Source organism: Loxodonta africana, chromosome 24, assembly GCF_030014295.1.
Source record: "Loxodonta africana isolate mLoxAfr1 chromosome 24, mLoxAfr1.hap2, whole genome shotgun sequence".
NCBI lineage: Eukaryota > Metazoa > Chordata > Mammalia > Proboscidea > Elephantidae > Loxodonta > Loxodonta africana.
In genome coordinates this window covers 25927384-25943712 of record NC_087365.1, presented here as the reverse complement: position 1 = coordinate 25943712, position 16329 = coordinate 25927384, and the positions used below count along the sequence as shown (strand labels likewise).

Sequence of the window (16329 nt, the reverse complement as noted above, 5' to 3'; positions counted from 1 at the left end):
GCCTCTCTCTGGGTCTCCCCACAGGTGGAAAGCTGTGAGAGCAGCTCGCACAGCATGGATGAGGTGTCCCTGAGCGCCTTTGGGGAGTGGACGGAGATCCCCGGCGCCCACCACATCATCCCCTCGGGCTTCATGCGGGTTGTGGAGCTGCTGGCCGAGGGCATCCCAGCCCACGTCATCCAGCTGGGGAAACCTGTCCGTTGTGTTCACTGGGACCAGGCCTCGGCCCGCCCCCGGGGCCCTGAGATTGAGCCCCGAAGGGAAGGTGACCACAATCGCTACCCTGGGGAGGGTGACCAGGGGGGAGAGGAGCCCCGGGAGGACAGGCGGGGTGAGGACGAGCAGTGGCCGGTGCTGGTGGAGTGCGAAGACTGTGAGGTGGTCCCGGCAGACCACGTGATTGTGACCGTGTCGCTGGGTGTGCTCAAGAGGCAGTATGCCAGCTTCTTCCGGCCAGGTCTGCCTGCAGAGAAGGTGGCTGCCATTCATCGCCTGGGCATCAGCACCACTGACAAGATCTTTCTTGAATTTGAGGAGCCCTTCTGGGGCCCCGAGTGCAATAGCCTACAGTTTGTGTGGGAGGATGAGGCAGAGAGCCGCACCCTCACCTACCCGCCCGAGCTCTGGTACCGCAAGATCTGCGGCTTCGATGTCCTTTACCCGCCTGAGCGCTACGGCCACGTGCTGAGCGGCTGGATCTGTGGGGAGGAGGCCCTCGTCATGGAGAAGTGTGATGACGAGGCGGTGGCTGAGATCTGCACGGAGATGCTCCGTCAGTTCACAGGTGCGTGCCCGCGCCTCCATGTCTTGCTTCCTGCTTCCACTAGCCTCTTCCTCAACTGCGTCCTCTGATAAAAACCAGTTGTCACCAAGGTGATTCCAACTCATGGTGACCCCATTGTGTCAGGGTAGAACTATACTCTGTAGGGATTTCAGTGGCTAATTTTTAGGAAGTAGATCACCAGGCTTTTCTTCCAAGGTGCCTCTAGGTGGACTCGAACTCCCAAGCTTTTGGTTAAAAGCTGAGTGTGTTAACCATTCGTACCACCCAGGGACCCCCGTCCTCTGCTAAAAACTATCTGCTGCTGAGTCCATTCCCGCTCATGGCAGCCTCATGTGTGTCAGAGTAGAACTGTGTTCCATGGAGTTTTCAGGGGCTGGTTTTTCAGAAGTAGATTTCCAGGCCTTTCTTCTGAGGTACCTCTGGGTGGGTTCGAACCACCAACTTTTCTGTTAGTAGCTGAGTGCTTAACCATTTGTGCTGCTTAGGGACTCTGAATTTCCTGATAGCTCTCCCCACTCTCCAGACTGTCTGCAGACTGGGAGGGCGTGGTGGTCACTGAAGAACAACCACCTGGGGCCCCGAAATTACTGGCTCTGCTTTCTGTTTGGAGCTTGATGCACTCAAAAAGACAGGTGCTGTGTTTATTCTCTTTCTAAGGCCTGGTGGTAAAAAACTCAGACATCATTGCCAATTGCGCATTTCCTACCCAAACTTTTGTCTTGCTGAGGGTTGGATTTACGTTTTTCTGTCTAATCCTTTTAGTTGAACATTTCCCATCCACTGTTCCACCAGGGCCTCACAGGAACCTCTGAAGCCAGAAAGGGGAACATTATTACCTGTAATGGTTTTAAAATGGGGGAAAATGAAGTCCCAGAGAGATGTGGTGTCTGCTGGAGGGCACAAGGAGGCGTGAGGGGGGAGAGGTGTGTGTGCAGCTTGAACCCCTGCCTCTCTGTGCACTCTCCTCCATCCTCCGTGTCCCCCCATAGCAGCCTGGCCCCCCGGAGCCCTGGGGCTGGGGTGGGAGTTGTTCATTCAGTGATATCTTCTCTGTGCAGCCATCTCTTACTGTCCCTTCCCTTGGCTCTTCTCACTTCCCAACAGGGAACCCCAACATTCCTAAACCTCGGCGAATCCTGCGCTCAGCTTGGGGGAGCAACCCCCACTTCCGAGGCTCCTATTCATATACGCAGGTGGGCTCAAGTGGGGCAGACGTGGAGAAGCTGGCCAAACCCCTGCCGTACACGGAGAGCTCCAAGGCGGCGGTGAGTGTGAGTGTGTGTGTGGGGGTGTGCAAGGTGAGTACGAGTGTGTAAGGGGGTGGGCGTGGGTATCTCACAGGGGTGTCTGGTGCAGGGTGAGGAAGGGAAGAGTTCATGGAGGAGTGGTAAAGGCAGACGAGGGTGGAAGGGCTCCTCTAGTGGAAGAGAAGACCAGAAGATGGCACTGACATCTGGAAGAAAAGATGGAGTCAAATTGAGACTTTACGGAACCATTCGATGCTGTGTTGTCCAGTGTGGTAGTCATTAATTTTAAATTAATTGAATTAACAAAAATTTAACTGGTAAGTTAAAAACTTAGTTCTTCTATAGCACTAGCCACATTTCAAGTTCAATAGCCACGTGTGGCTAGTGGCTACCATATTAGAGTGTAGAGCTATAGAACATTTTCATCATCGTAGAAAGTTCTCTTGGATGGCACTGACTCAATGGAAGTAAGTTTCTCAATAGGTTTTAGAAAATAAAATTGAGAATACTGACCCTCCCCCAAATTATTATTATTTTTTTGGTGTTATACTCCCTGAAGGAGCCCTGGTGGCACAGGGGTTGAAGCTTGGCTGCTAACCAAAAGGTCAGCAGTTCGAATCTATCAGCCGCTCCTTGGAAACCCTATGGGGCAGTTCTACTCTGTCCTATAAGGTCATGATGAGTCCGAATTGACAATGGGTTTTGGTTTTTTATATACTCTGAGAGAGAAAATAGTAAATCTAAGAGAAATAGTTGCATATATTTTTCCCTTCATAAAATGGGTTTCTTGTTTCTCCTCGAAGCATACAGTAGAAATTAATAATAATAATAAAATAACCAGTTGCTGTTGAGTTGATTCTGACTCAGGGAGACCCCATGTGTACGAGTAGAACTGTGCTCCACAGGGTTTTCAATAACTGACTTTTTCAGAGATAGATTGCCAGTCTTTCCTACAAGTCACCTCTGGATGGACTTGAACGTTCAGCCTTTTGCTTAGCAGCTGAGCATGTTAGCAGCTTGCACCACCCTGAAACCTCTACGTACAATAAATTTTTGGAATGGTATTTAAAACAATTCTTTGGTGTAATTGGTGAAGAAGATTTCAGTCAACCAGCACATGTTGTGCCAGCCCGGCTATGTGCTCAGGGGGAAAAAGGAGAGGGCCAGCATTTAAAGAGAAAGAGGTCCCTAGAAAGGATCCTCCCTGCTGCCGCAGCATCCTCCCCAAAGAACAAATCTTACCTTGTTACCTGTACCAGATAGGACTAGTGCATATAACCGAAAAATAAAACAAGCACAAAATAGCTGTGACTTAAACAAGATGGAAATTTACTTTGCTCATGCAGAAGGAAACCTGGAGACAGGGATCAGGACCCAGTATTATTAGCATGTAGCTCCCATCTTCAAGGGTACCTTTGGTCCAACACGGCTGCTGAGGCTACAGCCTTTATGTCTGCATTTTAGGCTAGAAGGAGGAGGAGAAGCAGACAAGCAAAAAGGAGAAATCTTGGAACTGAGTTCGGTATCTTTAGCAACAAGTGTACTTACAGCTCATTGGCCAGAACTTAGTCACATGACTATACCTAGTTGCTAGAGAGGCTGGGATAGGTCATTTATTCTGGATGGCAATGGACCCAGTTAAAGATCAAGGCTTCCTTACTGAGGAGGAAGAGGCAAATGGATGGAGGTTGGAGTCAATTTAACAACCTTGGTGGGCTCCTTGTTTGTGAGATGAAGCCTCACTACTCAAAGTGGGTGGCCCATGGACCAGCAGCACCAGCATCACCCGGGAGCTTGTTAGAAATGCAAAATCTCAGGCCCACCTCATACCTGCTGAATTAAAAACTGCTTTGTATCAGGATCCCCAGGTGATGGGTTTGCACATCCAGTTTTAGATGGCCTGGGATACAGCCCAGGCTTGGAATGCAAGAACGTGCACTTCGTCCAAACCCCACCAAGACAGCCTACTCCCTTTAAGTTGGGCTCTAACTGTACCAAAATGCTCTCAACCCCCTAAACCAGGCCTGCTCTGGTGCATTGTTGCCCCTACTTTTCCCTCTGCCTGAAATGACCTTTGCCTGTTCATTCACTTGGCATCCTCCGAGAACCACTCCAAATGTCCTGTCCTCTGGGAAGCTTTGTGCAACCCCCCTCGCAGTAGGCCTCTTTTCTGGGCTCTCAGCACCTCACCCCAGCACCCACCCCAGCACGCATGACACTGTTTAGTAATTGGGTTTCGTGTCTGGCTTCCCCACCAGCATGGCAGCTCCTCAAAGCAGCAGCCCGGTCACCTTTTATCTTCCAAGTGCCCAGAACAGTCCCGGGACCCTAATAGGGGCTCCATAAAGGTTTGTTAAATTACCACCTCACTTTATTGAGTGTGTTTGTTGTTCCAGGTTCTAAGTGCTTTAGACTCATTATGTCACTTAATCCTTACAGCTGCCCTCAGAAGTAGGTGGTATAAACCCATTTTGCAGATGAGAAAATCGAGGCTTAGGGAGGTTAAAGCACTTGTCTGGGTTCTCTAGTAAGAGGCACAATGAGCCTTCGAGAGTACAGAGTCAGCACTCAGAACAGCCTCATGGCGGAAAGATCAGAGGCCTGGATGTTTGGGAAGAAGCAGGGGAAGGGGGCCAGATGGCACGGGCAGCGCCTTATCCTCTGGAAGCAGCGGCACCTGCATCTCAGGTGCCTGCTCTCTGCTCTTGGACTTGTAGTATGGATTGGGGCTCTGGGAAGACAGTAGCTGCTGCTGTTCTGCCCTCATTCCTCTTTCCCTCACCAGCCCATGCAGGTGCTGTTCTCAGGGGAGGCCACCCATCGCAAGTACTACTCCACCACCCATGGTGCTCTACTCTCTGGCCAGCGGGAGGCTGCCCGCCTCATCGAGATGTACCGAGACCTCTTCCAGCAGGGGACCTGAGGGCCTTCCTCATTGCCGAGCGTGTTCCTTCAAGAACCACTAACTCGTGACTGCCAGCCCTTGCCCCCTGCTGCCATGTGCTCCTAATCTTCTAACCCTCTGTAGAATGGAGTTTTCTCTTTTGTAGAGATAGATGCCCTGACTGGCTTCAGACCTGGCCCTGTAGCTTTCCTTCTGGTCCTGACCAGGGTGGGGCTCATTGACTTACCTCTTCCTCTGACCCCTGACCTCCCTGTGCAGCCCTGCCTCTCCTGACTCATTATTGTAAGTGCCTTCAATACTTTGCATTTTGAGATAATAAAAAGAGGCCTACCTTTCCTGTGCTCCTCAGCTTCTCTCTTCTGTTGTCCTCAGCCCCTGTGTTTTCTTCTTTTTTTAATCATACCCCTGTCTTAGTTATCTAGTGCTGCTGCTGTAACAGAAATGCCACAAGTGGATGGCTTTAACAAACAGAAGCTTATTCTCTCAGAGTCTAGTAGGCTAGAAGTCCAAATTCAAGACATCAGCTCCAAGGGAAGGCTTTGTCTGTTGGCTCTGGAGGAAGGTCCTTGTCATCAGTCTTCCCCCGGACTAGGAGCCTCTCTACGCAGGAACCCCAGGTCCAAAGGACGTGCTGTGCACCCGGCACTGCATTCTTGGTGGTATGAGGTATCCCTGTCTCTCTGTTCACTTCTCTCTTTTATATATCAAAAGAGACTGTCTCAAGACACGATCCAATCTTGTAGATCGAGTCTTGCCTCATTAACTAACTGCTGCCTATCCCACCTTATGGAGGTAGGATTTATAACACATAGGAAAATCACATCAGATGACAAAATGGTGGACAGTCACATAATACTGGGAATCACGGCCTAGCTAAGATGACACACATTTTTGGGGGACATAATTCAATCCACCCTTTGGCCCCCCAAAATTCATGTCTTTGCCACATGTAAAACACATTCACCCCATCATATCATAGCAAAAGTCCAAAATCCAAAAACCCTCTTCATCTGTGAAATCTAGAATACAAGTTATCTGCTTCCAAAGTCCAATGGTGAAACAGGCACAAGCTAGACATTTCCATTAGAAGTGGGAGAAATTGGAAAAAAAGTATAACAGGCACCAAGCAATTGGCAGAACACAATTATATTAGCCCCCAAGGCTTTGAAAACAATCCTCTGTTCTCTGAGACAATTTACACAATGGCCCTGCCCTCCAGACTCTAGGTATTGGGCACACTGTCCAGATTATGAGTGGCGGTCCCTGGCCCTGGGGTTCAGCTTGGCTTTCCAGGCCCACTGGAACACCAGCTTTCGCTCCCTCAGCTTTAGGCACACCATTCTCCTAGTCCATCTGAGTGGTGACTGCACCCTTAGAAACACCAGAGGCTATGGATCTACCCTTTGAAGCCCCATAGGTCTTGGCCATACCATTTGAGACTGAGGCAGCTTGACTTCTTGTGTTCCTTTTCTCTTCAGCTTCTGCTTCCTGGTTCCTTGGCTTCTCGGCCTCTCGGGCCTCTGCTGGGGCAAGTATTCCAAAGATCTGTAGCTCCACTGATAAGTGCCGGGAGGCACCCCACTCTACCAGTAAACTTTGGCCAGAAGGTACTCAGCTGTCTTGCTTCGTGGGTTGGCAAGCCTAGCTCCATCGATAAGTGCCTGGAGGCACCCCACTCTGCCAGGAAGCCTCCTGCACAAAGGCACTCAGCTCTCTCACTCTGGGGGTCAGCTCTAGCACTCTTTGGTGCTGGTCTCTTGGTTCTGCTGCTGCTGGTTCTCTGCTGCTGCTGGTTCTCTGCTGCTGCTTCTCGCCATCTGTGCCATCTCTGGTGTTAACGGTTCTCCTCACTGCCCTCCAAGTCCTCTATCCATTCACAGCTTTAAAACCGTTTACACATTTTAAGTATCTGTTAGAGCAGCATACTACTCTCTCAGTACAAAATACTGTCTTAGTTACCTGGTGCTGCTATAACAGAAATCCCACAAGTGGATGGCTTTAACAAACAGAGGTTTATTCTCTCACTGTCTAGTAGGCTAGAAGTCCAAATTCAGGGTGTCAGCTCCAGGGGAAGGCTTTTTCTGTCGGCTCTGGAGGAAGCCTCTTGTCAGCAATCTTCCCATGGACTAGGAGCCTCTCCACGCAGGAACCAAAGGATGCACTCTGCTCCCAGCACTGCATTCTTGGTGGTATGAGGTCCCTGTCTCTCTGCACCCTTCTCTCTTTTGTATCTCAAAAGAGATTTTCTCAAGACAATCCAGTCTTGTAGGTTGAGTCCTGCCTCATTAAAATAACTGCTGCCTATCCCACCTCATTAACATCATAGAGGTAGGATTTATAACATATGAAAATCACATCAGATGACAAAATGGTGAACAATCACACAATACTGGGAATCATGGCCTAGCCAGTTTGATACACATATTTTTGGGGGATACAATTCAATCAATGACACCTCCTTTGAGTGAGAAGATGGTTGGGGAGCCATGGCCTGTCTGGGCCCCCAGAAGGAAAGTGCCTGCATTTCCTGGAAGGGGTGTCCCTGTACCTCAGTGTGGTTGGGGCTATTTGCCTGTCTGTGTGGAGGCCCCTCAAGGATAAGGGCCCCTCTTCCTGCCAGACCCCAGCTCCTTCAGGCAGACCTGGTTCATCCGCTGGTCTTTGCCTGACTTGTCAGAGCCTGACTGGAAGATGAGGCCACTTGGAGTGGAGTGGAGTGAGTTCCATGGGAGGGGAGACCCTGCTTAGATGTGTTAATTATTATATCAGCATCACCTGCCCACAGGGCTTTGTGCCTGGCCCATGCTGCCATCATTTGGAAAGGTAGATAGTCTGGCCATTGTTTTGGCAGAGAGATATTCCCGATTGTCTCCCACTTGCTATATTCCAAGGACCTGCCAGTTATTGGGGGCTAGTCTGTTCTCTTTTTTGCTCAGTAAAAAAAAACATATCTATACACACACCTCCATACGCTCACCTTCATACACATACACCTACATACACTTACATATACTTACCCACATACAAATATACACACACAGACCTGCACACACACCCCCTACCTCTACACACATACTTACATATATTCACACTTACATACACCCACTCCCACATAGATACACATACAAACATGCATATACATACCTATACACAGGTATATACACACATACACACCTGTACACATACAATTACATGTACAGAACCTTAAAGAACATGTAGTCATTTCCTTACTCCAGGTTTCTTGTGGTAGAGTTCCAAATCTATAGAAGTGAGGGGATGGGGTGGTGGAGAGAGGTGGGCTTACTGGTCTAACGATATATGATGGTTAAGGTTGTGTATCGACTTGGCTGGGCCATGATTCTCAGTGGTTTGGTAATTATGGTATAGTTTGGCAGCTATGTAATGATGTAATCACTTCCATAATGAGATCTGATATAATGTAAACACCTCCATGATGAGATCTGCTATGAGCAGCCAATCACTTGAAAGGGAGTTTCCTTGGGGGTATGACCTGCATCCAATATACGTAGACTTTCTGGCAAAGCTCCCTGGCTTTTGCTTTGCTCTGGATCCTGCATTTGGTTCGTCATCATCTGGCCTCCGGTTCTTGGGATTTGAGCCGGCAACATGTCATCTTACCTGCCAATCTTGGATTCATGAGCCTCTGCAGCCCGTGAGCCAGCTGCCTGTCGTCTGACCTGCCAATCTTGGGTTCATCAGCCCCTGTGACTATGTGAATCAGGAGAAGCCTCCAGCCTGATGCCTGACCCAGGGACTTGGGACTTGCCAGCCTCTACAACTGCGTGAGCCATTTCCTTGAGATAAATCTTTCTCTTTATATATATGTGCTTCACAGGTTTTGCATCTCTAGAGAATCCAGACACCACATATGAGTTCAGGTCAGGCCCTCTTCTCATTTAGGGCATTGCCCTTGATGTGACCTTATGCCACCCCCAGGTTGTTGTGGAGTATGTCCAACTCACAGATAGGCCTACACACGCCACCCTACCTGTACCCCTCTATGTTCTGGCCTATATTCACACCTAACAAGCATCTTGCTTTGCCAGGGTTGATGCACAGAAATCTTCATGGAGTTTACACTGGATTCGTAGTCACTTGCTGGCATAACTTTAAATGTAAACATATAAAATTTTATGTAAACATAATAAAATTTTTTTTGAATAGAGGATCTATCCCTGTGGTTCAAGCCCCAAAGCTACAAAAGGACACACTGTGACTTGTCTCCTCCCGCACCTGCCCCAGTTGCCACTGCTCTCCCCGCAACCCCACGTTGTTACTGTCTCGAGTGTCCTCTCAGAGATCTAAGCGAGCATAAACCTGTATCCTTCTCCCTCCTTTTTATGCAGAAGGTGACAAAGCATACAGCCGGTGCTTGTTTCCGGTAACAATGTACCTTGGCGATCTCCGCACAACAGCATTTAAACAGACCATGTAAATTGGGTGACACTCTTACTTTGGTTAGAGTGTGTCTCCTTCTTGACCGAATTACTCCACAGGGAGCCCCTTCTAGAGTTCGGCCTAGCATGCACTGAGCCAGCATGGACCCTCCCCAGTTCCTGGGTTTTCCTATCACCTGCCGTGGGCAGGACAGAAGCAGCCCATCGTGTAAAGATGGGGGTAGAAAACAATAATAAATAGATTCTCAGAATCACAGGTGTAGGACTTTTAGGACTCCATGCGGTGAAAGGGTAGGGGAATGTTTATTTGGTGACTGCATGTTGGGAACTCAGGTGTGAGTAAGAGGAGGCGGAGAATGTTTGCCTAGTGCTCACGGCCCGCAGGGCAGAACGTCAGTCATAAACGATGGCACAGTGTCTCCTCATTTGACGTGCATGCCCATGCAGGCTGACAGGGGCCATGTGTCCCTGGGAGAAATGAAACCTCAGGGAAGTTCAGTAACTTGCCTGAAGGCCTTCAGTACGTGGTGATGCTGAGACTTGAACTGAAGTCTGCCTGTGTGAGCTCATTTTATGGGTGAGGAGAGGCTGGTGCCATCAAAACAGAGCCCATTGCTCAGGGAGAAACTGGAACAGCCACCCTGGAAGACTGTGGCTCTTGTTAGCTGCCGTCAAGTCAGCCCAGACTCATGGTGGGCCCGTGCACAACAGAACAACTGTTGTGCTCCGTAGGCTTTTCACTGGCTGCTTTTTCAAAGTAGATCACCAGGCCCTTCTCCCTAGTCCTTCTTAGTCTGGCAGCTCTGCTGAAATCTGTTCAGCGTCATAGCAACACACAAGCCTCGGCCGAGGATGAGTGGTGGTTGCGCATGAGGTGTATTGTCTGGGAATCGAACCTGGGTCTCCTGCATAGAAGAAAAGAAATCTACTACACAATACTGTGGCAGAGTCTACTTAAGCTGCCCATGTGCCTGCCAGCATTTCCACTCCTGGGCGTGTACCTGAGAGAAATGAGTCCATGTGCCCACCAAAAATATGTATAGGACTGTTCACAGCAACATAGCTCGTAATAGCTAGAAGTTGGGAACAGCCCGGATGCCCAGCAGGAGTAGAATGGATAAGCTGCAGTTATGTTCATCAGTGGAATACTAGATAGCAGTAAAATAAAGTGAACTGATATTTGCAACAACATGGGTGAATCTCAAAAACACTATGTTGAGTGAAAGAAGCCGGGCACTAAAGCCAGAGACCACATACTATATGATTCCCTTTGTAGAAAGTTCAAGAACCTGTAAAATTACCGTCTGGTGTTAGAAGTGAGGGAGTGGGGTAGTGACTGGGAGGGGGCATGAGGTAACTTTCTGGGGTCATGGAAATGTTCCATATCTTGACCTGGGTGGTGGTTGAATGGGTGTATACATTGTTAAAAATGCATCCGATTGTACTGTGCACTTTACTGTATATATAACTCAATAAAAAAAGTTCAAAAAAGTTTGAAGACTCCCTTTCCCTCCCCTCCAGCCCAAAACACAGAGTAGATCTGGTTGCATAAAAACCAAACCATCTGCCAGCGAGTTGACTCTGACTCATGGTGACTCTGTGTATGTCAGAGTATAATTGTACTCCATAGGATTTTCAATGGCTGATTTTTTGGAAATAGATCACCAAGTCCTTTCTTCCGAGGCACCTTTGGATGGGCTCGAACCCCCAACTCTGAGTTAGCAGCTGAGCGCATTAACTGTTGCTACCACCCAGGGGCTCCTGGTTGTGTTTGCCCAGTGGATTTTCTCCTAGCAGCAGAGATGATGCCTTCCTGAGAGGAGGAAAAGGAGGAACGCCCTACCCTCGCCCAGCTGCCTGGTGATAAGGGTTGGCCTCACGTTTACATAGGAAGTTACCGTTTACCAGTCCTCTTGTCTGTGTCCTGTCATCCTCTCTGTATCTGCAGCCACGGGAGGGAGGCAGGGATTGTCTACAGCAGAGGAAACTGAGGTTCCCAGAAGGGCTTGTGTGAAGACACGCAAGGCCGCACAGCTTGGAGAGGATGTGATCTCGTGGGGGAGAGAGTGGCCTTGGGAGGATGTTAAGGGGAACCACAGGGACACACTCACAGGCGGGGACAGGTGTGGGGGAGTTTGCCAAAGCAGTCAGTCCTTGAGCCTCCTGCTTCCATGCCAAGTATTTGGGTGATTTACAGCTTCAAGAACAGATTCGAAGCAGATGAACAAGGACGAGCAGGAGCCCTTCAGAAGTGAGGAGAAACTAGTACAGGCATGAACACAGGGTGACTGCCTTGCTGTGACTGTTTCTTTCCCTTTTCTTAAATTCTATAAATGGTTTTATACGAAGCCTGAGACAACCTTGTACACTAACAAAACTCAATATGGTAAACACTTATCTTTGGTAATGCTCTATTATCCCGAAAAAACAAAAGCTACTGGTGAAAAACAGGCAAAGGAGAGGATGGCTTTCTCTGGAACGAAAAATTCCTGCCTTAATGCAGAATTGTTTAAAAACTGAAGAATGAATATTGAACTGAAATGTTAAAATAAATAGAGGGACTTTATTCCTGGGGGGATAGAGATCCTTGGAGGGGGACACCAGGACACACCATGTGTTCACCTGGATCTTAACACTCAATCTATGGCTTGGCTCTGCTGTGCCTGTTTCTGAAGCAGCCTTGGCATTGACCAAAACCCAGAAGGCTCTACCAGGGCTGGCAGATGTGGCGTGCTTGGGCCAACACCCATGCCGACGGCTGGAGAGGAAGGCACTTTCCTGGCACCGGCTTCTACGTAGAATGAGTTGTGTGATTTCTGGTGCTGCAGGCATCAGGGACTCCCTCCCTGGTCATGGTGTTCAGTTGTGACTTTGTGGAAGCCTCACAATGTTTCCTTCAGAGGCCTGGGGACTTGGCAGAAACTGGCTTTCCACCTTTGCTGCCATGTGACAGGTGAGCACGGTGTTATCTCCCAGAACATGAGAGCTGCCCGGAGAACCAGGCTCTCCCACAAACAAATGTACGAGTGAGGCGCCTCTGGTCTGAGTCACCCTGGTCCTGTTGGAATGAGCTCAAGGGAAACCCCAAGGTGCAGAGATGGGCTGCTGACTGAGTTCTTCAGAACCTCCTGTCTTAATTGATGGCTGGCCAGACATAATGGTAAAGTCACATGAGGCTGGTTCCTTATAATGACTGGGCTGGGCTTGTTTTTGAGGCCACTCTTGATTGGTGAAGGGCAATCAAACCAGCAACAAACAGGAAGAGTTGTCCTCCTACAGACAGCCAGAACATTTAATCTCATTTATAAGACAGGAAGAGGGGTCACAGCCCCATTTCATCCTATTTAACTGGACATTGATGGATACAAAGCCCTTCTCACTTCCCACAATTCTAGTATGTTTGTTTAACATGGATTTTGCAAGAGTGTTCAAAATCTGGAACTTTATCAAGAGATGCTAAGTATCAGGCATATTTTATTTATGTGAAAAATGTGCATATGATTTTGATCTGTTGGATTTCACTGCAGACCCCATCACTCTTTTTTGTCCTAGATCTGCCACCTTGTCCCCTCCCACATGTGGGGCACATGGGGTCACACAATCATCTGTCCATCCCTAGTTCAAGGCCATGGGGCCACCTAATGCTTTATAGCTCTTCTTATTTGTGAGCTACTTCAGTGCCCTTTCCAGCTACATGAGACAATGGTTCCGCTTCTTGGCTTAAATTGGTTTGGATTTCTGTTACTTGCAATCAGTCGCAACTACTTAAAGTTGATACCGGGAGTGGGGTTGTACAATCAATCAATCATTTCGCTGAGTCTCTTTCTGATACTTTCAACGCTCTTGCCTCCTGTTCTGTTGAATCCAATAATAATCTCAATCATGGATCAATCCAGTTGTCTGATGTCTCCACAGCTATGTCTGGGCCACCAACAGTACTGCTAGAGAAAAACAGGGAGCCATGCCCTGCTGGCCAAAACAAAGCAAAAGAAAACAAAGCAACACTGCCTACAAGATCTTTCCATGGACTTAACATTTCTAAGCAGAACTCTTGATCCACCCCGTCTCAAATATCACCAACCCCTGTTGTCAGTTGCTGTTAAGTTGCCTTCAACTCATTGTGACCCCATGTAATTGCACAAATTGTTGCCAGGTCCCACACCATCTTCATGATCATTGGTATGTTTTAAGCCCATGGTTGCAGTCATTGAGTCAGTCCATCTCATTGAAGGTTTCCCTCACTGTCACTGACCCTCCACTTTTACAAACATGAAGATCTTTTCCAATGATTGGTCCCTTCTGATGGCATGTCCAAAATAAGTTGAAATCTCAGACAGTGACTCTGGATAATTTTCAGAAGCAGATAACTAGCCTTTTCTTCCTAGTCTGTCTTAGTCTGGAAACTCCGCTGAAACCTGTCCACCATGGGTGACCCTGCTGGTATTATGAAATAGTGGTGCCATAGTTTCCAGCATCATAGCAACATGCAAGCCACCACAGCGTGACAAATCGATGGGTGGTGGCACTAACCCTAGTCTTCTCCAGTTGAGTAAGTGTTGCCACTGTCTGTCTCAGGGCAAACACCCGAGTCATCACTGACTCCTCTTTTTCTTTCACGCTTCACATATCATCAGATTTGCCATCATCAAGTCTTGTGGATTCTACCTACAAAACACATCCCAAATCTAACTGGTGTGAGCAACATCAAACCATCAACAAACAGGAAGAGTTGTCCTCCTACTAAGGTGCTTCCCACCTCCTCCACTGCTCCTCTCACCTCTGCCCTGGGTGACTACATTAGCTTCCTAAGTGAGTCGCTTCTTCCACACTTGCCCCTTGCAGTCTGTTCTCCACACAGCAGCAAGTGTGATCTTTTGAAAATAGGAATCTAGTCGCATCCCTCCCCTAGTCTCCCATGACCCATCACACTAAGGATGAAAGGTGATTTCCAATATCCTACGTGATGTGGCCCTGGTTCCTGTCTCCTACAACTCTCCCTTTCTTTTGGCCTGGGCTGTCCCCTTTCTCTGGGATGCTTTCCTCACAGGTATTTCCAAGTCTCTTTCCCTCCTACTTTCAGAGCTCTGCTCAGATGCCATTTCTCCAGGAAGACTTGCCTGAGCACAGAGCACCAGTTTCCACAGCACTCTCGTGGCTCGCCCTGTTTCTTCACAGCACTTCCCCTGATGATATGTCCCCCCTCCTCCAAGAGCAGCTGGAACCAGCTTACCCCGTTTTTGAAAACATTAAGAAGGACAACAAAATTAAACAATCCTTAATAAAGTTCCTATAGAAAACTCAGTCACAGGATAATACTCAGTTCTCTTTCCCATGTCATTGACGATCCCGAGCTCCCATATTCTCTGGAGAGTAAGCAGTAGTTTTGCTGAACATTGTCAGTACTCAGAGCGCCTGTGTACACGTGCAAACCAGTAGATCCTACTGCACGTACTAACATTCTTTGCTATCTAGCACCCTAAATGTACCTGACGTTATTTGCATGTTTATTTGTTTACTATCTATCCAACCCCTCCACACCCAAATGTAAGCTCTATGTTCATTGCTGTGTGTCCAGTGCCCACACAGGGCTGGCACAGTAAAAATCCTAAAAAACCAAACCTGTTGCTGTTGAGTAGATTCCGACTCATAGTAACCCTATAGGACAGAGTAGAACTGCCCCGTAGGATTTCCAAGGAGCAGCTGGTGGATTCAAACTGCTGACATTTTGGTTAGCAGCTGAACTCTTAACCACTTTGCTACCAGGGCTCCGCTATCAATAAAGATTTTTAGAATGAATGAACAAGCGAAAGGATAAGCCAAGCTGAGTGGTGCCAACCCAGAGACCCAAACTGACCGCCAGCCACCCAGCAGTCCTCCTGGGTTTCCCTGGTCAGTTTCTATCCTCCCGTCCTGTTAAACTTCTCACCCCCCTGCCTCTTCATTGTCAACGGGCAACAACGTGGTCTCCTGCTTCACAGAGAAAATAGAAGCCACTCAGTAGCGGCTTCCAGACCAATCCACAAACTCACCTGCACTGGCGCCCATCCTTTTAGACCTCTCTCGGATCATGAAGACGAGGGCCCTGCCTCTCCCGGGGTGACCCTCCACATGGGCTCCAGGCCCAAACTCAGGGACCTCGCTGTGTCCATTCCACTCCCCCCATCTTGGATCTCTCTAGTCTGTCCTTCTCATCCATATTGAAATACGCTCATGTTTTTCCGTGACTCCAGCCTCCGCTTACTATCACCCTCCCTTGCCCCTTGCCTCCTCTTCACAGCCAAGCTTCACAGTAGCGTTGTCTACATTTGCTGGTTCCACAACCTCACTCTCCCTGCCCTAGCAGTTGTTGTTGTGAGTCTCAGGCTGCGGAGCAAGGTTCAGGCAGACTGAGTTGGCTTCCCTCTCCCGGTAACTAAGAGAGGCGAGGTGCAGCCCGCGGCCTCCTCGCCCGCAAAGATCCTTCTACTCTACAAGCATGAGCAACCTCGTGGACTGAGCCACGTCCTCTGCCGCCATCTGCTGGCTTTATGGGAACACAGCACCCTTGCTGCACGGTGAACCTCTCCTGGATTTTGAGGTTTTTTGTTTTTAATTAAACCACAAGAAGTGCTTTTAATTAATATCTAATAAACGAAGGGAAACCCTGGTGGCGTAGTGGTTAAATGCTACGGCTGATAACCAAAGGGTCGGCAGTTGGAATCCACCAGGCGCTCCTTGGAAACTCTGTGGGGCAGCTCTACTCTGTCCTATAAGGTCGCTATGAGTTGGAATCGACTCGATGGCACTGGGTTTGGTTTTAGTGGTAATAAATGAAGAAAGCAATATTATAAAATTCTAAAGCATCATTGAATTTTTGTAACACTAAAAAAGAGGTCCTGTAACCCTGAAGATCAAATATTTTACTTCTTTTGTTCATACATCACGTTTTTATTGATTTCCTTTTGTGTGCCAGGTTCTCTGCTAAGAAAACCAATC

At 48.4% G+C, this 16329-nt stretch overlaps 1 protein-coding gene across 2 annotated transcripts in view; it reads left to right on the top strand.

Annotated features, from left to right (window-relative positions):
* Positions 1–10934, top strand: part of SMOX (spermine oxidase) — a 51000-nt gene extending 40066 nt beyond the window's left edge. The window contains exons 5-8 of one of the 2 annotated variants that reach the window (XM_010591546.3): positions 25–784; positions 1889–2049; positions 4290–4379; positions 4817–10934. In XM_010591546.3, coding sequence (XP_010589848.1) covers positions 25–784; positions 1889–2049; positions 4290–4379; positions 4817–4954 — 1149 coding nt within the window. In that variant the 3' untranslated portion in view covers positions 4955–10934. The remainder of the gene's footprint in view (positions 1–24; positions 785–1888; positions 2050–4289; positions 4380–4816) is intronic. The other variant, XM_003411605.3, reaches the window with a different exon arrangement.
* Positions 10935–16329: the final 5395 nt, after the last annotated feature.